General features: G+C 40.6%; 1 protein-coding gene across 1 annotated transcript in view; it reads left to right on the forward strand.

Moving 5' to 3' along the window:
* Positions 1-24,957, forward strand: part of CUBN (cubilin (intrinsic factor-cobalamin receptor)) — a 347,579-nt gene that overhangs the window by 7,755 nt on the left and 314,867 nt on the right. The window contains exons 2-11 of the mRNA XM_011968102.1: positions 244-373; positions 1,601-1,696; positions 2,711-2,749; positions 5,803-5,904; positions 6,597-6,700; positions 13,505-13,631; positions 14,960-15,122; positions 18,081-18,212; positions 19,397-19,492; positions 24,197-24,315. Of these exons, the coding sequence (XP_011823492.1) occupies positions 244-373; positions 1,601-1,696; positions 2,711-2,749; positions 5,803-5,904; positions 6,597-6,700; positions 13,505-13,631; positions 14,960-15,122; positions 18,081-18,212; positions 19,397-19,492; positions 24,197-24,315 (1,108 nt within the window). The remainder of the gene's footprint in view (positions 1-243; positions 374-1,600; positions 1,697-2,710; positions 2,750-5,802; positions 5,905-6,596; positions 6,701-13,504; positions 13,632-14,959; positions 15,123-18,080; positions 18,213-19,396; positions 19,493-24,196; positions 24,316-24,957) is intronic.

Raw genomic sequence — 24,957 nt, forward strand, 5'->3', positions numbered from 1 at the left:
ATTACCTTCCTATGCACAAATTATTATCTGTCGTCTTGCAAATAATCTGTTTGCAATTGCCAGGGGGTATCTCCGAGAAATGTGCAGAGAAAGAAATGGCAGATGAGCAGGGGCAGTTGGGTTGAGTTGATCAAACAGTGAAGATGTATTTGGCCTGTAGTTATTCAGTAAGAAACTTTGTTATTTTGGTTTAAAAATTGTACCTACTAGTTACTGATGCATTCTCTGGTTTGAATTATATAGGCCTCGAATGGCTACAGAGAGGGGAAATTTGGTGTTTCTTACGGGGTCTGCCCAAAACATTGAGTTTAGAACCGGATCCCTGGGAAAAATTAAATTAAATGAAGAAGACCTTGGCGAATGTTTACATCAGGTAATACCCTGGAAATATTTTGAAGTCGTTTTTGTATATCCATATATGGTGACTTAATTGAACAAGTCTAGATTAATCTGTACCTGGAATCTTTTCTAATTATTATTTTTTATTAATATGTAGTAGATGCACATATTTTGGGGTGCATGTGATAATTTGATACATTCCTATAACGTGTAAAGTTCAAATCAGGGTAATTGGGATATCCATCACCTTAAATATTTACCTTTTCTTTATGCTAAGAACATATGAATTGTTTTCTTCTAGCAATTTTGAAATGTACAATAGATTAATGTTAACTATAGTCACCCTACTGGCCTGTCAAACACTGGATCTTATTTCTTCTATCTTACTATATATTGTACTCATTAATCAACCTGTCTTCAACTTCCCTCCCCCTTCCTAGTGTACCTTGAATCTTTAGCGTAGAGAACATAATTGGACATCAGACATGTTCTTGTAAAGGGCAATGGCCTGGCTTAATGGTGGGTAGAGGGAGTGTGCTAAAAGAAGGAAGCTCATTGTGCCAGGCAGTGCACCCTAGTCCAGAGAAGACATGGAGGGTAGAACTGAAACTCTCCACAGGGCATATGAGGAAGGAGGGGACCAAGGATATGTGGAGATGTGACCAATTTGCTTTTGCCACAGTACAGAATTGGCCAGTTATTCTCCTGCCTTACTGGGTGTTTTCAGTTCCCAGGAATCACTGCATATTTCAGCCATAATGTTAGAAGTCAGCATTATTCAGAGCTTACTGTGGGCCATCCACTGTGCTTAGCACTGTATGGATGTTATCTCATTTGACCTTCACAGCTGTCCAATGAGGTGGCCTTTATTGTCACCCTAGTTTTATGAGAGGTAAAGAAACCCTGAAGCAGTTAAGTAACTTGCCCAGGACATGCGATAAATAGCTGAGCCAGGACTTAAAACCTAAACAGTCTGCTTCCAAGCCAGGTTTCTTAATAAGCACCCTAAACTGGTATTATAGGAAAACATACAAATGGAAAATACCTTGATCTATTGTTACTGAAAAGGATAAGTGGAATTAAGCTGTGGCTATTTTAGCCCAGTGTTTATTACACGTGGTGTTGTTTTGGTTTTTATAATAATAGGCAAGATCTTAGTGCTTAAAGTAGAATACTACTCAAGTTTTTAATTATATTACTGTAAGATAAATATGATATTTTCACTAGTGCTCTTCATTTCTTCTTCTTTTTCTAAAATTAGATCCAGAAAAACAAAGATGATATTATAGAGTTAAAAGGGAGCGCAATTGGTCTGCCTCAAAATATATCTAGTCAAATCTATCAGCTTGATTCCAAGGTAAGTCTGACATCCACATCGTAAGAACTGATGAGTTCTCCCTAATTCAATGTTATAAGTAACCGTTTTGTAGGGGATATGCCAATTTTGCGTGCTCTTTAGAGATTTAGCATGTAACTACCACACTGTTTGGTTAAATGGCGCAGCTCTAATGGAGGCTGTAGAAGTGATGGGCAGAAGGCAGGAAATGCTGTGCAAGCACTTGTTGCAGAAGTAGGCCTTGGGCCAGGCACAGTGGCTCACTGCAAGTGAATGGATAATTAATATCAAAAACTGCCATAATCCCAGCGATTTGGGAGGCCACAGAGGAAGGATTGCTTGAGCCCAGGAGTTTGAGACCAGCCTGGGCAACATAGTGAGACCCTGTCTCTACCAAAAAAAAAAAAAAAAATTAGCTGGGCATGGTGGCATGAGCCTGTACTCACAGCTACTTGGGAGGCTGAAGTGGGAGGATGGCTTGAACCAGGGAGGTTGAGGCTGCAGTGAGCTATGATCATGCCACTGTGCTCCAGCCTGGGCAACAGGGCAGGACCTTGCCAAAGAAAAGAAAGAGAGAGAGAGAGAGAGAGAGAGAGAAAAGGAAGGAAGGAAGGAAAGAAAAAGAAAGAAAGAAAGAACAAACGAAAGAAAGAAAGAAGGAAAGAAAATAAGCCTTGCTGAAGTTTTAAGAGCAACCTTCTTACTGGTGAAATGGATGTATCACTGACATTTATGAACATTCCCATAGTCACTGTGTACAGAGAAGCAATCAGTCAACTTAACAGTGGGTTGTACTTAAAAAAAAAAAAAAAAAGGCTAAAAAAAAACCCCCAGAAATCTATGTGACAGGACGGAACAGGAAGGAAGAAAATCCTGAGGGGAGAGGAATGAAGAGGAAAAAGGCAATAAAAGCAGGAATGAACAGACAAAGTGTGTCCCTAGCAGAGGGCATTAGGACAATATGTCAAGGCTGTACCATCACCTGTGCAATGCCTTTGAACCAGCTAACTGAAGCTTTTTCTTCCCCAATGGCAGCTGGTGGATCTTGACAGAAAATTCCAAGGCTTGCAGCAGGTAGGTCTCATCCTACTACACATCCAACATCTTTCACAGAAAACATACTAGAATCATTAATAGAGCCACTATTCTTATTTTAAGGGTGAATGGATGATTAATATTAAAAACTTGCTTTTTCCCATAACTTACTTCTCATCCCAGCATATGCTTCCCAGGATGCAGACGCAGAGCTGAGTCTAAGACAGATGAAATGATAAGGCTGAGGTCTCTGAGCCTGTTAGGGCTTCTAACCCTGAGTTTGCAGCCCACAGCCCACATCCTTTACCATCACCCTTTAGCTCTGTGTGCTGTGCTTGGTCAGCTGGTGATCTCCCAACTTGCTGATTCTCCCATCAGGGACTGGGGCTTGGAAAGCAAGCATCGTCTCTGACACTAAGCTCAGAAGTTTAGGTGTATCACAAAATATTCCAAATTTTCTTAACACTACATTTACTGGTAATTAAACTTGAACAGTTTCTTAGAGAAAACATTCTATAACTGTACTACAAACTTGGAGACTGATCTATGTAAACTTAGGCTTCTTACCCCTTTTGTAGGAAGCTGGCCTTTTTAAGACTTTCATGGAAGCCATAACCTTCTATGCAGAGAAATGTACAGAATCTCTTCATATTTAAAATTTTGCATAAAAGCCTGGGGATTCCAGCATAAGAATGTCAGCACAAATATTTTTCATCTGTTTTGCTCATACTTCAAGCATTTCCCTCTACTTTTAAGTTTGATCTGTCCCACTGTGAAGGACAGATATAAAAAAAGGACTCATACAGATTGAGGCAGGTTCCACCGTTCCAGCAAGGATTGCTGCTGCAAACCTTTTTGTCATTTGATGAACAAGTTCGTGTATTCCTTTTCTCCACTTAGATAATACATTGACCCCTCAACTGTCATTTTTTAGAGAGTAGTTGAGTGAAAGAAAATGAGTAAAGAATAGTGCTGTGGACCATGACACTGCACTCAAGTTTTGTCTCCTGGAGGGCTTCATTATTTTAGCCAAAGGTCAAAGACTAGAGGCCATTCCATCCCTCAGGAGGAACATTGAGTGATTTTCAAATGTGAATGCCTTTGTGCCTTTGGATAGGGTAAGTGCTCTCTGGCCACCACAGTCCCCACCACTCCCTATTGTCTTCCTCCTGACTGCTGATTTCATTTTCTACTGGGCCCCTTTAGGCTTTTAAATTTTTAGTCCCCAGACAGTGTTGCTTTTGTCCAACAGAAAACCTTTCAATGAGTTCGTGGTTAATGTTCTAAAGAGCATTCTATGATGGACAGAGCCAATTGTGCTAGCACAAAGAGAAAAATAGAACAATGGAATAAAACAGGTTCATGAAGAGACCCCCAGATGTATGGTCATCTAATTTATGACCAAAGTGGAGAAGGAATGTGCTTTGCAAAAAATGGTATTGAGTTGGCTCTCCTTTGGCTTTCTATTTCATCTGTAAAATGAAGGAAACAGACGTAATTTTCTTTGAGAGTCACTATATATATAGTATGTTGTATTTGTGTGTATGTGTGTGCCTGTAGACACATATATAATGTGTGTGTGTGTGTGTGTATATGTATATGAAATGTAATGAACAGTTTGCCCCTATTTTAAGTTTTTAAAAGCAGAGGATTAGGTTGTGTACGGTGGCTCATGCCTGTAATCCCAGCACTTTAGGAGGCCAAGGCAGGTGGATCATGTGAGGTCAGGAGTTTGAGACCAGCCTGGTCAACATGGTGAAACCCTGTCTCTACTAAAAATACAAAAATTAGCCGGGTGTAGTGGGACATGCCTGTAGTCCCAGCTACTGAGGAGGCTGAGGCACGAGAATTGCTTCAACCCGGGAGGTAGAGGTTGCAGTGAGCCGAGATCATACTACTGCACTCCAGCCTGGGTGACAGACCGAGGCTCCACCTCAAAACAAACAAACAAACAAAACAAAACAACATCAACAACAGCAAAAAACCCAGACAATTGGACTGTGAGTGAAATTCATAAAATGGCTATCATTACATAATCAACTGTTCCCTCTAAAGATGTTTTCTCTGGCCGGGCGCGGTGGCTCACGCCTGTGATCCCAGCACTTTGGGAGGCTGAGGCGGGCAGATCACGAGGTCAGGAGATCGAGACCATCCTGGCTAACATGGTGAAACCTCGTCTCTACTAAAAGTACAAAAAATTAGCCAGGTGTGGTGACAGGCGCCTGTAGTCCCAGCTACTTGGGAGGCTGAGGCAGGAGAATGATGTGAACCCGGGAGGCGGAGCTTGCAGTGAGCGGAGATTGTGCCACTACACTCCAGCCTGGGCAACAGAGCGAGACTTAGTCTCAAAAAAAAAAAAAAAAAATCAGAAAAAGAAAAAAAAAAATTTTTTCTCTGCACCCAAAGGCAATAAAAATCTTACAAGATTGAAACTGGTAGCTGACATAGGGTCAGATTCCCCAGGTTATGTAGATGTAGAGGTAGACAAAGGTAGGTTTGTTTGTGATCTGGGCTGAAAGCAGTCAGGTGAGCACCACGGTGAAGGCTGTGTCTTAGCTGGCTACATTTCAAATAAAGGGACTTGGAGCAGAAGGAGTCCAGTCACCTTAACCCATGGGAGGAGGGGCAGCAGCAGCAGATGCTAATGTTTCAAAGGCTCACCTGGAGGGACCAAAGATAAGAATGACAGGTAAATGAACCGGAATCTCCATTTTCTTTTCTTTGTGCAATGGGAACATCCATTATTATTTTCACACTTGAACCTTTACTCTTGTCCACTGAGGTCTCTTTCTCAGGGGAATAATACTTTTCCAAGACAAAGTGAGAATCTTCTCCCCTCAGACTTCATCCCACCCATGGTCAAAAGCATGTTGAAAGTTAAGGAATAGGAACAAGATTGATAATAGGAAACGCTTTCTTTTTTTTCACAAGAGAGGTGATTTGAAGATCATAAGTAATGGCTTTAAAGTCTGGAGGGTGACCCCCATTGACTAAGAGTTAAATGTAATCCCACGTACACACCTGCATGGTAACATGCCTTTTGCTGCTGCCGACTGCAAGTCATCTCATTGACTGTCCTGTCTTTGTTTCAGACTGTTGACAAAAAGGTTTGCAGCAGCAATCCTTGCCAGAACGGAGGAACCTGCCTCCATCTGCATGATTCCTTTTTTTGTATCTGTCCCCCACAGTGGAAGGTGAGTCACTTGCTCTTTGGTTAAGAATGATGGCGGGTCAGCATCTGTGGTTTCCTTGGAATCATCAGGCATATTTAATTCTCCATCCGAAGTTTCTAGGATTCTGTGGCCTCCAGAATCAAAATGAAGTACACCATGTATGCTAAAATCCAAGCAGTGGTGAGTTTGATTGTATAACCCAGTGAATACTAAAGTCATTGAAAGGAGAGGTTCATGTGATTGGATAACTACCTGGAAGAGCACAGCATTTCTGTTAACATTAATTTAAATCGTTCAGCATTGGATGGTACCAAACAAATCTTGACATACCTATGTACATTTTCTTGTTTTCTATGTTCGGTCTTTTTTTTTTTTTTCCTGATAATGGCGAAACTGTCCCCAGCATGCACATAAAAAAAAAAGTAAGTATTCCCAGACATAGCACCCCTGTGAACTGAGGATTCTATAATGTTTAGATAACGATTCTCCTCTTGTGACTGCTGTGATCTTATGAAGAGCTCTTTGGTTCTATTAGGTGAAATCTGAGTTCCAGAGAAAGAATAGCCAGGGATTAATATTAGTATTATTATATTTGGCTTTACTGAGGACTTATTTACTGTCCACGTATAAATCCTTAAACATATCATGTGAATGTTGGCCCCAGATACCTCTCTGACCTTTGGCACCTGACTTTGTTCCTTATACGATCACAGGGTCCTCTCTGCTCAGCTGATGTTAACGAATGTGAGATTTACTCAGGAACACCCTTGAGCTGCCAGAATGGAGGCACATGTGTTAATACAATGGGAAGTTACAGGTAACCTTTTTTTTTTTGGATAAATATCAGGTATATTTTTGAAGGCCTAAAATGTCCCATAATTAAGAGCATCCTAAACTAATTATCTCTATTCCAGCAAAAATTGATACTCCATGAGGAAATGTTTAGCTCTTTCTTAATGTCTACATAGCTATTTTTACTTAATTGAAGCAAAGCTCATGAGTCCTTTACTCTCACCCTGTGAAGAAATCCTTGCTCTAACATCCCCAAGGAACTGGAAGAAGGCTGCCGTGATTGGCACAGAGAGTAAGCATGGCCTGATACAAGAGGAGCTGAAGCCTTAGGAAGAGCCAGCGCATCGAACGGGAGCCATTGAATGGCCTTAAGTAGAAAAGGGGACATCCCACCACACCAGTGCACCCCGCTGTACTCGTTCCATGTATTATAGCAAGCTCGTAGTTTTGAGTAAGGAGAGCTTTCTTCAATGCTATGTCAAAATGTGACCATAACAAGGTCAAAGATGAAACTGAGGTTCAATGAATGAAGTAACTCTCTCTGACCACAGTCATCATTACAGCTCTATCTTCTCTTCTGATTTATTCTGTCAAGTGACTTGTCCACAGACTTCTCCTGCTCAGCTCAGGCATCACTTTCTGCAGGAAACCTTCCCTTCCCTTATTAAGCGGAGTGAGGCATCTCAGGGCCTCTGTGTTCCCATCATGCTCTAGGGAGATCTGTCATCAAAGCTTTGCTGAGGACACACACGTTGTGTTTCTAATAACGAAGTCCAAAAATTTAGGGCAGATCAATGGCAAACTTACTTTTGTACCGTTCTTTAAAGTCACCTTTTAAATTAGACATTGTTTTTCCTCGTAGTTTGGCTGGTCTCTTTTACTGTGTGATTTTTAAAAGATTAATAAATAAATTCTGTTTTAGAATGAACAAATCCTTTCAATTCTCTGGAGTAGAATCTCACTGGATTAAAGAGCAATTATTTGCTCTCTCACTGGTGTCTCCGCTATCTTGTTCTTCAATTTCCTCCTAACAATATCCATTCTAGTCTTTCCAGCAAAAATGAGTGCAGTAATTTTGTTTGTTAAACCATTGCTGTTCTTAACGCACACTCCTAAAAATGCAGTCACACGCCTTCTCTTTTTATTTGATACTTTTGTTTTTTGATCTGATCTTTAAAACTTTTACTCATTCCAGGTTGTAAACTCAAATCATTCAGACTTCTATTAGATATGTCTATGAGTTCAATCATTATGCAAAACTAAAATTAACCACTTCTGACTTAAATTTAGTATTATGTTATTAAAGAGCTTTTTGCTTCCAGGACTCCGTTACTCATTTAAATGAAGCCTCTTTTCCCTGCTTTTATTAGGCTTGGGTTGGAAGCAAAATGCAGTCTAGTCTTTCATTTCCTTGAAGCCATTGTCTCCTGATTTCCGTTTATGGGCATTTATCAAGGAGGATTGCTATGTAGAGGTATCGGTGGCAAATGTCCAGGCTTCTAGAACTTCTGCTTTCTGACCTTCCTGATATCTAGGAATGTCATGGAGGTTAGATTTCACTCCTGGTCTTCCTTTATCGTCACTGTCTTTTGGAGTCTTGTGGGCCAATAGAGAGACAAGTATCGGCAAACTGCGATGAGATCCATAGAACAAGCGAAAGTTGTTGCTGTTGCTGTTTTCAGCATATTATTTTTTTTCCCCCTGCAAAATTAAAAACAAAACAAAAACCCTTTTACTATTCACCACTCTTTGCAGCATGTCAGAGGTTAGAGTTCTTTATCCAGACACATACATATGATGGAATGAGAGCTGGGAGGGAAGGAACCGTTTATTTGTTGAAAGCTGCATTTCTAAATGACAGATTCAACTTTGCAAGAGCAGTACCAAATTCTGTCTTGCACTCTTTTGTAAAGGACAGCAAGAATGCAGAAGAACTGATGATGTGTGGATGGCTTTGGAATGATCTTGATTCCTAGTCTCTGCCCTTCATAGATTTGCTGGAGGACATTAGAGAACAGAGCATTTAAATCAGGTTTCTTTCTCTTGGTAAGGGAATAGTTTCTGAAACCCCATGAATCCCATTTCATTATCTACACTTTAAATCCCCTAATTCAGGCATATGTTGGAGACTTTTTGAGGGAATAAAAGAAAATAAAAAAAGGTGCATGAGCCTAAGATTAAATTATTGCTTTGTGTAATCCACGTGTAATGAAACAAGTGGACATTTAGATTCTTTCTTGAGTTCTGTTAATTATGTGAGGTTAAATCCTTGTTAATCAGGAATTTCACTGAGGCTAGAAAACCCTTTGGGAAACTTCAACACACATCAGCTAAAAGAAAACTTGAGCCTCAGAATCATGTGGACCTGCAAAAATGTAGTCATGCCATCGAAGTTCACTTTGGAGTTTGAACCTCCTTCAGTTTCTTTAACTCTTTGAGCTCTTTTACTTGGACGGAAAAAGGAGTCTTTAACTGGATTAATACTTTGCCATTGTAAAGACCTCTGAAAAGGTGCAAATACTCATTCATGGGAAGCCATGTTTCATACCTGTTTCATAGGTAAACTTCTGGTAGAAATTCTTTTTTAGAACAATGATTATAGCACAAGAAACATCATTTTCTGTTTCCACTGATTCTTTTGGCTTGAGGTCTAGACCCAGAGCTTCAGACAACTAACACAATGATATTTCGTGACTTCTCCATGCTGTTACTGCCTCTTTGTTGTGAAGACTTGATTCTTATTGTTTCCCTGCTTACTTTGTTTTGTATTATTTGTTTTTGTTTGTTTGTTTTTGAGACGGAGTCGCGTTTTGTCACCCAGGCTTGAGTGCAATGGCTGCAACCTCCGCCTCCTGGGGACAAACGATTCTCCTACCTCAGCGGCCCGAGTCGCTGGGATTACAGGCACCTGACACCACATCTGGCTAAGTTTTGTATTTTTAGCAGAGACAGTGTTTCACCATGTTGGCCAGGCTGGTCTCAAATTCCTGATCTCAGGTGATCTGCCCGCCTCAGCCTCCCAAAATGCTGGGATTACAGGTGTGAGCTACCACGCCTGGCCTCCCCTGCTTACTTTGGATTTAACACAGCCCTTAGAATCTGAACTTGCCATGCATGGATGGTGTGTGTTGTACATTTAGGGCTCAGATCTAGAAGGCTTTCCAGAAAAACAAAAAGTTGAGTTTGTCTGGTTTTCCAGAAACGTGATGATTAGTACATTTTATTTCATTTATTTCCATTCATATCACTGGTAGATTTTACATCATACGGGGCTTAAAAAATGAGGATAATCTGGTTTTAGCTCAGGTGGTAGTTAGGTATTAAACTTATTATCTTTTTCAGTCCGTCAGTAAAATTAGTATTGAACCATGGACTCAACACAAGTTAAACTGTGACTATCAAAGTGTGTTAAACCTCTTCTCAATTGCCAAAATGCACTTGCAGTGTTTTCAAAGAAAAGCCTAGCTTTGTTCTGCTGGAAGCAAGTCGGTAATAAAAAGTCATTAGAAAAGACACTTCTGCTAAATCAGTAACTAATAACTATAGCAGGGATAGTAGTAAGTTGGTTTTAAAAATACAATATATCGCTTTTATTTTCACTTAGGGAGGTATCTAAGTAATTGTTCATTTTTTAAAGGCCATATCAACACACTTTGAGAGTATATTTTGCCTGTAAACCCTGTTATGTTAACAAGGCACATAAGGCTGGGCACGGTGGCTCACGCCTGTAATCTTGGCATTTTGGGAAGCCGAGGTGGGTGGATCACCTGATGTCAGGAGTTCAAGACCAGCCTTGCTAACATGGTGAAACCCTGTCTCTACCAAAAAATACAAAGCTTAGCCGACATGCTGGCATGCATCTGTAGTCCCAGCTATTTGAGAGGCAGATGTGGGAAGACCGCTTGAACCTGGGAGGCAGATGTTGCAGTGAGCTGAGATCGCACCACTGCACTCCAGCCTGGGCACAAGACCCTGTCTCAAAACAAAACAAAACAAAACGCTGCATAAAAATGCAGCATCTTCATTTAACTCGACTTACCAGAATGTAGGAATGTAACATGCAGAAACAGTGGTGCAGGAGTCAAGTAGACCTAAGTGTCTAATTATCTTCTGCCAATTACTCATTTTGTGGTTTTGGGAAATGTTAGTCTGTAAAATGGGATTAATAATACTTGTCTTGGAGGATCATTTCAAGAAATCCTATGGTTTACTTGACTTTCTTCCTCCCTTTCTCTGTCTCCTCACATCATCTAAACTTAAAAGAAAGAAGTGTACTTTGTAGCTATTTAGATAACAGTATAGGATTAATGCCTACTCATCTCCCAGTGATAATAGCAAGGATGAAGGAAGAGAGAGATAAAGAGAAAGGATTTAACTGCAGGTCCATGAACCAGAATCTCCTCTCAAATCTTGCATCATTTTGCAATAGTTAAGCACTTAGTGATAAAATAAAGATAGTCTTCTCAGCACTTCCTACAGGGGAATGCCTTTAGACTGCAATATGACCATAGTTCACAGAGATTACCAGTATTATTCCATAAGAAACCGAGGCAGAGGGAGTTAGTACTTTGTATGGGTGAACAGTTAACAGGAAGGACCAAAATTTAAACCTAGGCAGCCTTATCCCAGGGGTTCCCAAACACTCAGATCTCCCAGATATAGAAAATAGAAAGCTAGTAACAGTTGGTTTAAAAATTCTTCGGCAGGGTGCAGTGGCTCACGCCTGTAATCCCCGCACTTTGGGAAGCCAAGGTGGGTGGATCACCTGAGGTCAGGAGTTCGAGACCAGCCTCTACTTCTAGCAAAGAGACGTCTGCTAAATCAGTAATTAATCAGTTGGCTTCGCCAACGTGGTGAAACTCCATCTCTACTAAAAAATAAAAATAAAAAATTAGCCAAGTGTGGTGGCACACACTTGTGGTCCCAGATACTTGGGAGGCTGAAGCAGGAGAATTGCTTGAACCTGGGAGGCAGAGGTTGCAGTGAGCTGAGATCGCGCCACTGCACTCCAGCCTAGGTGACAGAGTGAGACTTCATCTCAAAAAAATAAAAATAATAATAATAAAAAAAAGATTCTCAAGCATTTTTGGCAGGTGTTGGGACTGGTGGCGAAATAAACTGTTAGTAGTGAAGCCTCCTGGATCAAATGCTCAAATATGTGTCTGAACTGTTTTAAAGTTCCATAATCCTCAAGAGTCTAATTAAATTGTCTGTACAAATATTCTATGTAAAGATGGGGACAAAGAGGAAAGAAAACAATGTGAGAAGGAAAATAGAGAGAGATGAGGGGAAGATAAATGGCTATGGGTGGCGATGGATAATTCAATTTCTCCTTAAGTTTAATCATTTATGGTTATTTTCCTATGGCTTTATCTTAATGAGAAAGGCAACTTTGGAATGCTCAGAAATGTCATGTATTAATGAAGCAGCTTTTATGTAAATATGTACTGATGTTGTAAATTGCATGGAACATATTTATACCAAAAAATATTCATTTATTGGAAACTCACATTTAATTGGGCTTGCTGTATTTTTATTTGCTAAGTCTGGCCTCCCGACATGAGTGCATGGATGATGTTCCCCGCATTCTTACTCTCCATCTCTGGCCACACTCATTGCTCTCCCCTTCCTTAGAAACTGCCAAAAAGCTGCCACCCAGCAATTGCTTCTGGGGCCCACCACGGGCAAGCTGAATCCTGTGCCTGGAGTTTGGTTCTTGATGCCTTTCAAACAGTCAAATGCTAATTTCCCACACTGTCATTCATACATTGTCATCCATGGACATTACTAAGCTCCTTGTACCTTACTGTGTCTTGTTGAAAGAGCTCTTCTCCTTTGTAGAATGGCATGGGAGGGAGGCCTGGCCATGCAGACGCTCCGTGTTCCTTGTCTCTGACTGCTGGCACCATCAGTCATTTCCCCCATGAGAGCTTTTCTTGCCAATTCTGCTTGAGTCCAGCAATTGGCAACCTCTGGGCCTGGCCCTCCCTCTCATCAGATGTGCCCAGGCACGTGCAGATAGGCTTAGGCTTCTGGGACTCCTCTTCCCTCCTCATCCCCCAGCTCCCATACTCAGACCATAGACATTCCCATTAAGCTGCAAAAATAAGGCTAAAGCAGCTTTAACAATGACAAGGGTTTAAAACAACATTGCTTATTTGATTATTATTGGACTAAAATCTTCTAGTAACAAAGCGCCCACTGCTAGCTTCGGCATAATGTAATAATTACCACATTTTGTTGGAAATTCAAATGTGCCTATGAAAGGATGTCACTGTGTTATATTATATAACTACACTTTTTACAGATAGAAGACATATTGCCCTTTGTAATATAATAATAACGATCATAGACTGTGGGGTGTGGACACTGGGTTGTGTGTGGGGTCATATAATCCTAGGGAGCATTTGGGAGTTATCAGTGTAGCCCACATTGCCTGTGCTTCGTGGCAGGTCCAACTGGACAGATGATGAATGGATTTGCTGATCTCTCCCTTTACCTTCTTGAACTAACTCTATTGCCTTTGGCTGATACACATCTGACCTTTGAAAATGCTGTTTGATGACCTGATAACACAAGAATTTATAGTGCTAAGCTTACCAGGTGATAAGTTGTGATTCTCTAACATTGTATTTACTCAATCCACCACTTGGAGCAGAGCAGAGCGATTTTCTCCCAAGACTCCAGTCAGTAAATTTGCATTTCTGGCTTATGATTCCATGTTAACATCGTTGATTTGTAATTTGAATTATTTTCCTCAGTGATATTAAGAGACAGGCACTGGTCCCAAAGCACAAGCCCTTACACTGTGCTCTTGTGTAACCAACAGTTGTCACTGCCCACCTGAGACGTACGGACCGCAGTGTGCCTCCAAATACAATGACTGTGAAGGGGGTTCTGTGACACGCTGTGTCCATGGCATCTGTGAGGATTTAGTCCGTGAGCAAGCTGGAGAGGTGGGTCCCTTCCCTAAATGTGCCTCCTTGCAGAGAGCCATGGTTAGTAGCTCCTCCTCCTCCTATGCCCACTGTAAACAAGCACTGCCTGGAGCTTGTAGAGGTGAAGTCACTTCCTGCCTGTAAGTGGGACGTAGGTGAGGAGGGGAGATGAACCGTGCAGGAAATAGGACCCAGAGATTAAGATGTCATTATGTAAAATAGGACCTTTTTTTTTTTTTTTTTTGAGGCGGAGCCTCACTCTGTCACCTTTTTTTTTTTTTTTTTTTGAGGCGGAGCCTCACTCTGTCACCTAGGCTAGAGTGCAGTGGCATGATCTCAGCTCACTGCAACCTTCACCTCCCTGGTTCAAGCAATTCAATTCTCATGCCTCAGCCTCCTGAGTAGCTGGGATTACAGGAACATGCCAACATGCCTGGCTAATTTTGGTATTTTTAGTAGACATGGGGTTTTGCCATGTTGGCCAGGATGGTCTCGAACTCCAGGCCTCAAGTGGTCCACCCACCTCAGCCGCCCAAAGTGCTGCAATTACAGGCATGAGCCACCACACCCAGCAGAAATAGAACCATTTTTATTATCCCGTCATGACTCTCTCTGAGATAAGACCTTCTCTTGGCCTTGTAAGTTTTATTTTAACAGTGACAAAACACAGGAATATAAAAGGACCAGTCTTGTTGGCAACATGTGGTTTCAAAGAGTCTGACTTTTCCTGACCTGAGTCTCTGGAACTGCTGCAGACTCTAAGAGCCCACTCCCCAGAATACCCCTCCATGCCCTAAGTCCTGATGACTTTGACCCCTGACCCTTAAAGTTGTCCAGTCTTGGCTGGCTTGGCTCTTCATGAGAACTTCAATTCTTTATTTTTAGTTCTATTTTTTCCACCCATGTGATGGAAAATAGTTCCCATCCAATGATGGGGATGGAAGGGTTGAGGAGGCGGGTAGGAGGAAGAATTTTCCAAAGAAAAACAAACAGAATTGAGTTTCCAAGGTCTGTGCCTACATGGGTGTTTTTCCCTCTAAAAACATAGCAGGCTGAGTTGATTGACTTTAATTATATTGACTTACGGTTCTTGATTGTTGTTACTCTTTCCCTGGCATCTTTGGGAGAAATTATAGCTTGCTTTTACTCTGAAATAAAGATGTTTCCCTTTTTGCATGGTCTGGTCTAAATGCTTAATCATATGGGAAGGAAAAGAGAAGCCAGTGGATTGGCTGTATGGAAATGAACGTTAGAGGATAAACAGCTTGGGGCTTGATGAAATGTTCAAAGGCTTTTCTTGCTGATTTTCATGATTGTCTTTATTCATGCTGTTGTCATCCTGCCAGCCCAAGTACAGCTGCATCTGTGATGCTGGGTGGATGTCTCCACCAAACAGCCCTGCCTGCACGCTGGACAGAGACGAGTGCAGCTTCCAGCCCGGGCCTTGCTCCACACTTGTGCAGTGTTTCAATACTCTAGGCTCTTTCTATTGTGGGGCCTGCCCAACAGGTACGTTCTCAGGGCCACATGCCAGGCTCTGCATGCCAGGTTGGCGAGGTGCTAGAATCAATTTTCTTTCACTATTGATGAGTAAGAAGACCATTCTTAGGAGGTGTTCAAATCCAGTTTTGTGTCCTGGTTCACTAGCTTCTGCTCGACAATCTCACTGCTATCACAATTCCACGACAGAAGGGGGAGGCTTGTCCAAAACTGTGCTAGAGTCAGACTTTGGGGCAAGGTTAGCCATAGAATTTGTAAGTTAGACAATGCATTGCAGTGACCATCAACCGACTGGATTTGAGATCAAAAGAAATACTCTAGTCCCACCTTTCATACTAACCAGATGTTTGTACACATGGGGAAATTATTTGACCTCTTTCCATCTCCACCACAGTCCAGTAGCTCTTGCCTGGGTGTGTCATTAGCGTATCTTGTGGACTTGATGTAAACAGAGATATCCAGCTCCATCACAGCCCTGCAGCAACTGAATCTCTAGGGACACCGGATGTTGAGTCATTTAAAACGTGGGCTCTGTTAGTCAAAGACTGCCTGGGTTTGAATCCAAGGGCATCTTTTGTTCTATGAGATAGTCATCATACATTCCACACATATTTTTTTGTAGGATGCCTACTGCGAGCAAAGCACTGTGCTGGGTGCATTGGTAGGCAATTAGCCAGACCTCAGGTTTATCTACACTCCAGGGGTGTTCTTAGAAATGGAGCACAAAGATTATGTAATAATAGTAGCTGGTTTCTTTTGCTTTGTTTTTGTTATTGTTTTGAGACAGAGTCTCTCCCTGTCACCCAGGCTGGAGTACAGTGGCATGATCTCAGCTCACTGCAACCTCTACCTCCTGGGTTCAAGCAATTCTCCTGCCTCAGCCTCCCGAGTAGCTGGGATTACGGGCGCAAGCCACCATGCCCAGCTAATTTTTGTAGTTTTAGTAGAGACGGGGTTTGCCATGTTGGCCAGGCTGGTCTCAAACTCCTGGCCTCAAGTGATCTGCCCACCTTGGCCTCCAAAAGTGCTGGGATTACAGGCGTGAGCCACCATGCACGGCCTGCTTTTTATTTTTAGTAAAAGTGTTATTAAGGCACTGTATAAGTAATTTTTAATTCTTTTAACTACAACAAAACCAAGACATGGTAAGAATAAGTATTACTCACATTTTAAAATATGATAACTTGAGCTTAAAGAGGTTGAATAACTTGCCCAAGATCACATAGCTTTACAGATAGCCAGAATTGAAACCCAAGTTTCTTGGCGAGTTTCTTCTCACCAAGAAACCCCACAAACCTATTGCCCAGGTAGTGATTTTTGGTTTAGTGGTTTTCTGCGTGTATATATTTAGATCTTGTAAAACTGGAAAGAAATGGAGAAAAACCTATGAAGACTTTTTCCCTCTTAGTTCTCAGGGGCAAGCATGATTTGCAAGCAATCACATTTTGAAGGTAATTTATCATGCGCAATCTTTAAAAACTATAAATTGGAAAAATAAATTATTTAAATTAGAGGATTGGCAATGTGTTTTTACATTCTTCTTTTTATTGTTGGAGAAGAAAAAGAGAAACAATTTTGTTCTTGTTTATCACTCTATTTTTCCTGCAATATATAGCAGTTACATTTTATAAGCAGCAAAGCAATATATGCTGCTTATAAAATATCACTACAAAAATACGGAAAAAATAGAAAAAAATACCTTTGATCTTATCACACAGAGGACCATGATGAACATTCGGGCATTTTTTTCTTCCAACTTTTTTCATGTATGCATTTTGCCATGCACTAATATGATAATTATCTTAGGTAGAGTCTTAGAAGAGGATTCTGCTTAAGTTAAAGAATATAAATATTTTTAAGTCTTTAAAGGTTTTTAAGGATTCTTATAATTGTAATAATTTGAATTATAAAGTAATACAAATCTACAACCATTGAATAAAATGGGAACCACTAAAGTAAAATTATTAAATCTCATCTTCCTAATGACACCATTAGTCATTTGTTCTCCTTCCTCTTTTACCTTATTCTTCATTCGTACAAGCACATAATTATTTCCCAAAATTAGGAATATGAGCCCAATCCTCCATATGATTTTAACAGTTAGTTTCTTTTTGTTTTTGTTTTTGAGACAGAGTCTTGCTCTGTCGCCCAGGCCAGAGTGCAGTGGTGCAATCTTGGCTCACTGCAACCTCTACCTTCCGGGTTTGAGGGATTCTCCTGCCTCAGCCTCCCATGTAGCTGGGACTCCAGGGGTGCACCACCACGTCCAGCTAATTTTTGTGTTTTTAGTACAGATAGGGTTTCACCAAGTTGGCCAGGCTGGTTTTGAACTACTGGCCTCAGGTGATCTGCCCACCTCAGCCTCCCAAACTGCTGGGATTACAGGCATGAGAACCACCTTGCTCAGCCACGTTTAGTCTTTTATTTAATGTATATATAAAAATTCTTTCAGTGTTTGTGTGTATGCACATGTAGGTATATAGGTGTGCGCATGATATTAAAAAGTGTTTTTAGTGTTCGGTCACAAAGATGAGTCATAAGGTGTTCGGCTATGCTTCTATTGATGCTTGAGGGGTTTTTCCCAATTAAACAGCGCTGCAGTAGACATCCTCTTACCTACATCTTAGTGTGGTGGTAGTTTTATCACAATAGGCTGAGTTTTAATAAGTGCAATTGGTAGTCAAAGTCTGTGTATTTAAAAAATGTTAGTGAATACAGCCAGAGCTCTTTTCAAATAGGTTATATCAATTTAATGTGTAACTATCAGCATATAAGAGGAGCCCATTTGCCCACTTTGTTGCCAGAATTTGATTTTAAGAATTCAAAACAACTTTTGCCAATCTGATAAGCATATCTCATTTTTATTTTACAGTTCCTTAGGTAGAGAAAGTTCTTACATGTTTTGACTTGTATTTCTTCCTTGTTGACTTGTCTATAGAGCTAAACTGTTGAATCTTGTTTTTCTAGGCTGGCAAGGCAATGGACATGTTTGCGAAGATATCAATGAATGTGAGATAAATAACGGCGGCTGTTCTGTGGCTCCACTTGTTGAGTGTGTGAATACACCTGGGTCTTCCCACTGTCAGGCCTGTCCACCAGGTGCTGCCTCAGTTCAGTGTCAACCTCCTGACCCCAGTACAGGGAACACAGACATTTGAATATGGAATCTTGTGCTCCATTTAAAATATGATTTCTGGCTGAGCGCAGTCGCTCATGCCTGTAATCCCGGCACTTTGGGAGGCTGAGGTGGGTGGATCACATGAGGTCAGGAGTTCGAGACCACCCTGGCCAAACTAAAAATTTCTACTTTCTACTAAAAATACAAAATTAGCTGGGCGTGGTGGCGCGTGCTTGTAATCCCAGCTACTTGGGAGGCTGAAGCACAAGAATCACTTGAACCTGGGAAGCGGAAGTTGCAGTGAGCTGAGATTGCGCCACTGCACTCCAGCCTGGGCAACAGAGTGAGACTCCATCTTAAAAAAATAAAAAATAAAATGTGATTTTTGTCTTAGGAGAGAAAATAGTACAGAAAGTTTTGTTTATCTTGTGAATTCAGGACACATTAGTATAACACTCTGATAAGAAACAAAAAACATTTTGAATATCAATGGAAAACAACAAACTTTACAAACTGTCAGATAGCTACAGAGATAATGCAGAATTTGAAAAGTTTTCTGAGTGGATCACAGACTTACTGTTCCATTGCCCTCACGAATAATTTATTAATATCGTGCACTCCTGAGTTGTTTTGTATACCAAGTTTACTAAACCACAGGCATCACAGTAGGCATATTTAGTAATTGTTGGTTTCCCTCCTTTTCTGGAAAGAAGTCTTTTCTGCTATTCTCTAACCTAAATCAAATTACTATCCAAGAAGTTCAGGGAGTACTAAGGGATAAACTGAAATCTTGTATGTTTTAATAACATGGAACTACAGTACTTTGGGCTGCTATAATAATTGACGTCTAAGAACATCAGAGTCACTGTAACGTAAAAATATTAACTTTTTTAGTGTCAGCACTTTCTAAGTCAACCAGCAGTTTTATACATATTTTTTCATTAGAAACAACCCAGAACATTGTTTAGGAAATCAAGTTACTAATTCTTGTTATTTTTCATATTTATGAAATTTCATTTGTTGATGACATTTTATACTTATATTTTTTGTTTTGATGAGAGAGGATCCCTGATTGGTCTGTTTCATGATATTTGAATCCTAGACAGGCATTGTCCTCCCATCTTTTTGACATTGTTTCTTATGCCCTGGCTCTTGTTCTCATCAGGGTACCAGGGTGACGGAAGAGTGTGCACACTCATAGACATCTGCTCAGTCGGTAATGGAGGCTGCCACCCAGACGCCTCATGCTCCTCAACTCTAGGTAATGACTCATTTCTCTCTTTGGCTTTGGGCTTTGTAATAAGACCCTCTAAACCAATTCAACATCTTACACACAAAATCCTCTGTTCTCAAAATTATTATTTTGACCTTCAAGCCTAAAATTAATCCATGTCATGAAACTACATGTTTGAGTTTCTTTTTTTTGTTTGTTTTAAGACGGAGTCTCGCTCTGTTGCCCAGGCTGGAGTGCAGTGGTGCAATCTCGGCTCACTGCAAGCTCTGCCTCCCGGGCTCACGCATTCTCCTGCCTCAGCATCCTGGGTAGCTGGGACCACAGGCGCCCGCCACCACACCCGGCTAATTTTTTGTATTTTTAGTAGAGACGGAGTTTCACTGTGTTAGCCAGGGTGGTCTTGATCTCCTGACCTCATGATCTGCCCGTCTCGGCCTCCTAAAGTGCTGGAATTGCAGGCGTGAGCCACTGCACCTGGCCGGATTTCTTAAAAATGTAATAAGCTATGCTCTTTAATGGTCTGCTCTAATTTAGGAAATAAGGTAATTAAGCCAACTAATTAATTAATGACTGTATTCCAACAAGCAGGCAGGAGAAAAGAAGGAAGAAGGCTATGCCACCTTCTTTTAAAGGACTCTTCCGTTTCTAGGCTGTTGCTTAGAACTGAGCCGACTGGCTAAACCTGGCTGCAAAGGGAGGTTAGGAAGTACCGTCTATATTTCGGGCATCCTGAGTCCAGCTGAAATGAGGAGTTCAGAATGAAGGAAGGAGAGAATGGATCTAGGGTGGCAACCAACAGTGTTTGCAATACTACATAAAAGGGTTTAACCCTGTAATTTAACAAAATATATACTGCTGAACTTTCTCCAAGAAAGGTTGTATCAATGTATGTATTCCCCGACAGTATATAAAAATACATATTTACTCTTTGACAATAATAGATATTATTATTATTTTTAATCTTGGTCAGTTTTATAGGCAAAATTAGTTTTTCCATTATTTTCATTTATACTTTTTGATTACTAATAATTAATATTTTCCACATTTTCACTGGGCATTTTTTTATTTGTGCATCCCCTTTACTCTCTTTCTTTCTTACTGATTGGCAAAATCTCTTTATATACTAAAGACATTATCTCATTATATGTCTTATGTTTTATAAATGTTTTTCCTGGTATGTTGTTTTTCTTTTAATCTTGTGGTGGTATTTTCTGTAAAGTTTAGAATTGTTATGTAGTCAAAAAGATAAATCTTTTCTCTAATAATTTCTCCCTTTGCAGTCATGTTTAGGAAGGCCTTCTTTACTGAACTCTTTAAAAATTGTCAAGTACATGTTCTTTTATACTTTTATGGGTTTCCTTATGGTAAGATATTTTATATTTTTAGAATGTATTTTTTATCTATAGCATCAAATAGAGATCTGGCTTGGTATTTTTGCTCAAATAAGTGGACCCAACTCCATCTCTTGAATAATCGTATCTCTTGCTATTTCAAGATACCACCTTTATTTTTTATTAATTTGTCATATACTTTCATATATAGAAAAGAATATATATGTGTATGTAAACACACACACACACATACGTGTGACTAAATGCTTATTAATTGATTATCAACATACCAAAGTGGTTAGGAGCATGACTTCTAGATAAAGACTGCTCTCATTTTTCCCTGGGCTCCACCATATTTTAGCTGCTTGTCCTCAGTCAAGACACTTAATCTCTATGCTTTAGTTCTCCATCTATAAAATGAGGATAATAATAGCACCTGCCTCAGGGTGCTTGAGATGATTAAATGAGTCCTTATATGTAAAGTGCTTGTAACAAATATTATTACAAACTTAACTCTTTCTTTAATATGGAAGACAGTCATAATGTTGATGACATGAAGTATTAATAGCACTTTATGTACTTTTAGGCTGCCCTTCTTTACTGCAACCTGTAAGCTCACCCTGGGAACCTTAAAAAATTTCTAGGCAGAGCTGCAACAGTTTTAGAGCTTACTTAGTCCATTTTTCCCTATAAATATATTTTTTTCTTTTTCTTTCCTTCTTTTTTTTTTTTTTTTTTTTTTGAGTTGGAGTCTCGCTTTGTCACCCAGGCTGGAGTGCAATGGCATGATCTCGGCTCACTGCAAACTCCATCTCCCGGGTTGAAGCAATTCTCCCACCTCAGCCTCCCGAGTAGCTGGGACTACAGCCATGTGCTGCCACACCTGGCTAATTTTTGTATTTTTAGTAGAGACAGGGTTTTACCATGTTGGCCAGACTGCTCTCGAACTCCTGACCTCAAGTGATCCGCCCGTCTCGGCCTCCCAAAGTGCTGGGATTATAGGCATGAGCCACCGTGCCTGGCCCAAATATTTTTAAAAGAAGTAGTTAACTATAAAAAATGCATTTCTAGGCAATTCTTTATTTAAAAAAGATATTTGTGTTTTTAATATTGAAATGGAATCTTGCAAGTAATATAAGCTGAGAATATAAAAAACTTATATTGTCATTCAATTCTACTGTAAATCTGTCACATTGTATAATTTGTTCTATTTTCTAAATTATTCAGCAGGGTTTTTCTATCCATCTTAAACAGTTCTTGCTGATGGAGAAATGTAGTTAAGCGCCACATTGATTTCCTTGTATTATTTCAACCATTGTACAATATAGTAGAACAAACATATATTTCTGCAATGAGATGTGGCTTTTTGCTATTAAGTGAGAAATCTGGAAAAGTCTCTGGATATTAAATTTAGTACAATTTTGTGATGTCTATGATGAGTATTTTTTTACTTAACATTGTGTAAGAAAACTGTCAAGACACTGAATGCTCTAATACTATTGTTAGCTATTATCTCATGTACATCATAATTAATCGTGGATGTTAATTCATGTTTTAAATAGACTCAATCATTTCAAATTCCTTTCAACCAAGTTCCTTCCCAACCCAATTCGATTGCCATTGTTTTAACCTTGTACCATGGTGATGAGGAGCTCATCAGAAGTGTGGGAGAAGTTTTGGCGCTGGTATTTGGTTGATGTCCCCATATATTTATGTTACTGTATTATCTTCAATCTATGATTTTATTGCAAACATCTTTTAGAGACTTGAGTTCATTCTCTGATGGCTATTTAGCCTGTTTAAAACTGGCAGCATACGGGCCGGGTGCGGTGGCTCACACCTGTAATCCCAGCACTTTGGGAGGCTGAGGCAGGTGGATCACGAGGTCAGCAGATGGAGACCATCCTGGCTAACATGGTGAAACCCCGTCTCTACTAAAAAACACAAAAAATTAGCCGGACGTGGTGGCAGGTGCATGTAGTCCCAGCTACTTGGGAGGCTGAGGCGGGAGAATGGTGAGAACCCGGGAGGTGGAGCTTGTAGTGAGCCAAGATCGCACCACTGCACTCCAGCCTGGGCAACAGAGCGAGACTCTGTCTCAAAAGAAAAAAAAAACAAAAAAGAAAGAAAGAAACAAACAAAAACCACCTGGCAGCGTACAATCTGCACGTCCAGATAACTGGGGAAATGTGGCCTGTCCATGTAAGCTACACGCCCGTGCAGATGTGCCATAGGCACCCTACACATGAGGGGGCTGCTTGCTCTCTGGGCTCCTCTTCATTCTAGCTGTTTGTCCTTGGCCAGGACAGTCTGTCTGTGCTCTGGCTTCATCTATGAAATGGGGTTTATAAAAGAATATCTACATAGGCCTTTTTGTTGTTGTTGTTGTTGAGATGGAGTCTTGCTCTATCGCCCAGGCTGGAGTGCAGTGGCGGGATCTTGGCTCACTGCAACCTCCACCTCCTGGGTTCAAGCAATTCTTCTGCCTCAGCCTCCTGATTAGCTTGGACTACAGGCCACCATGCCCAGCTAATTGGTTTGTATTTTTAGTAGAGACAGGGCTTCACCGTGTTGGCCAGGTCAAACTCATGACCTCAAGTGATCTGCCTGTCTCGGCCTCCCAAAGTGCTGGGAATACAGATTCCATCATGCTCTTTATTATTATTATTATTATTAAAAAAATTTTTTTTTTGGAAATAGAGTCTCATTCTGTCACCCAGGCTGGAGTGCAGTGGTGCTCTCTCAGCTCACTGCAACCTCTGCCTCCCGGGTTCAAGTGATTCTCCTGCCTCACCCTCCCAAGTAGCTGGGATTATAGGCGTGCGCCACCACACCCAGCTAAGTTTTGTATTTTTAGTAGAGACAGGATTTCTCTATGTTGGCCAGGCTGGTCTCTAACTCCTGAACGCAAGTGATCTGCCCACCTCAGTCTCCCAAAGTGCTGGGATTACAGGTGTGAGCCACTGCACCCAGCCCTCTATTGGGTTCTTGAGAGGATTAAATCAGTGTAAATCCAGTGCTTGCAACAGATAAGTTTCATCCTAAGAATCTCCTTTTCTGCTGTTAACTCCTCCATGATGAGGAATGTCTGTCTGCCCCAGGTGCCCCTCACCTTTATGCACAGCTCAGGACCATCTAACATATGGGCTGACAGCACTGATGTCAACCCAATACTTCAATAATGTATTGACTGCATTTAATGGCTTTCTTATTTTAAGATAAGAAATAAAAAAATAAAGATTCTAATATTTTCTCCTCATACCTTGTTTTATCTGCCCGTCAAAATATGCAGACTGGATGTTGGTGGATCCTTGTTTATACAGCATATTCTGAGTTTAGATGCTGCATCTGAACAGAAGAGGAGAACTGTATTTACACGTTTGTTTTTATTTCTGAACAGGATCCTTACCTTTCTGCACGTGTCTCCCGGGTTATACTGGAAATGGTTATGGGCCAAATGGATGTGTGCAGCTCAGTAATATTTGCCTAAGTCACCCCTGCCTAAATGGACAATGCATCGTAAGTCCTTTGTTCTTCCTGTGGACAGAGAGTACCTGAGAATAATTTTAGTTTCATGCCTATAAAATGTATCGTTATAGGATTCAGGAATGTTAAGATAATGAGTCAAGTTTCAGATAAGGAACTGTGGAGAACTCTCAGATAAAAGATAGATAATGATTTTAGTTCTCAGGAAAAAACATTGAGTTAATGTTTTGTCTCAGTGGTTTATGAAATACTAAACTACACCTGCAGTTTGATCTAAATAAATCTGACTTATACTTAACAATTACCATTTAAACTTATTAATAACAAGTTAGACTACTAGACAATACCTATATATAAATACATATATATTTGTAGCACCTGTTAAATATATCAATAGGCCAGGCATGGTGGCTCACACCTGTAATCCCAGCATTTTGGGAGGCTGAGGTGGGTGGATCACGAGCCAGGAGTTTGAGACCAGCCTGACCAACATGGTGAAACCCCATCTCTACTAAAAAAAAGTTAGCCAGGCATGGTGGCACATGCCTGTAATCCCAGTTACTCAGGAGGCTGAGACAGGAAAATCACTTGAACTCGGGAGGTGGAGGTTGCAGTGAGCTGAGATCACACCACTGCACTCCAGCTGGGGTGACAGAGCGAGACTCCATCTCAAAA

This window comes from Mandrillus leucophaeus, unplaced genomic scaffold (genome assembly GCF_000951045.1).
Source record: "Mandrillus leucophaeus isolate KB7577 unplaced genomic scaffold, Mleu.le_1.0 Scaffold83, whole genome shotgun sequence".
In the NCBI taxonomy this organism is placed as follows: Eukaryota; Metazoa; Chordata; class Mammalia; order Primates; family Cercopithecidae; genus Mandrillus; species Mandrillus leucophaeus.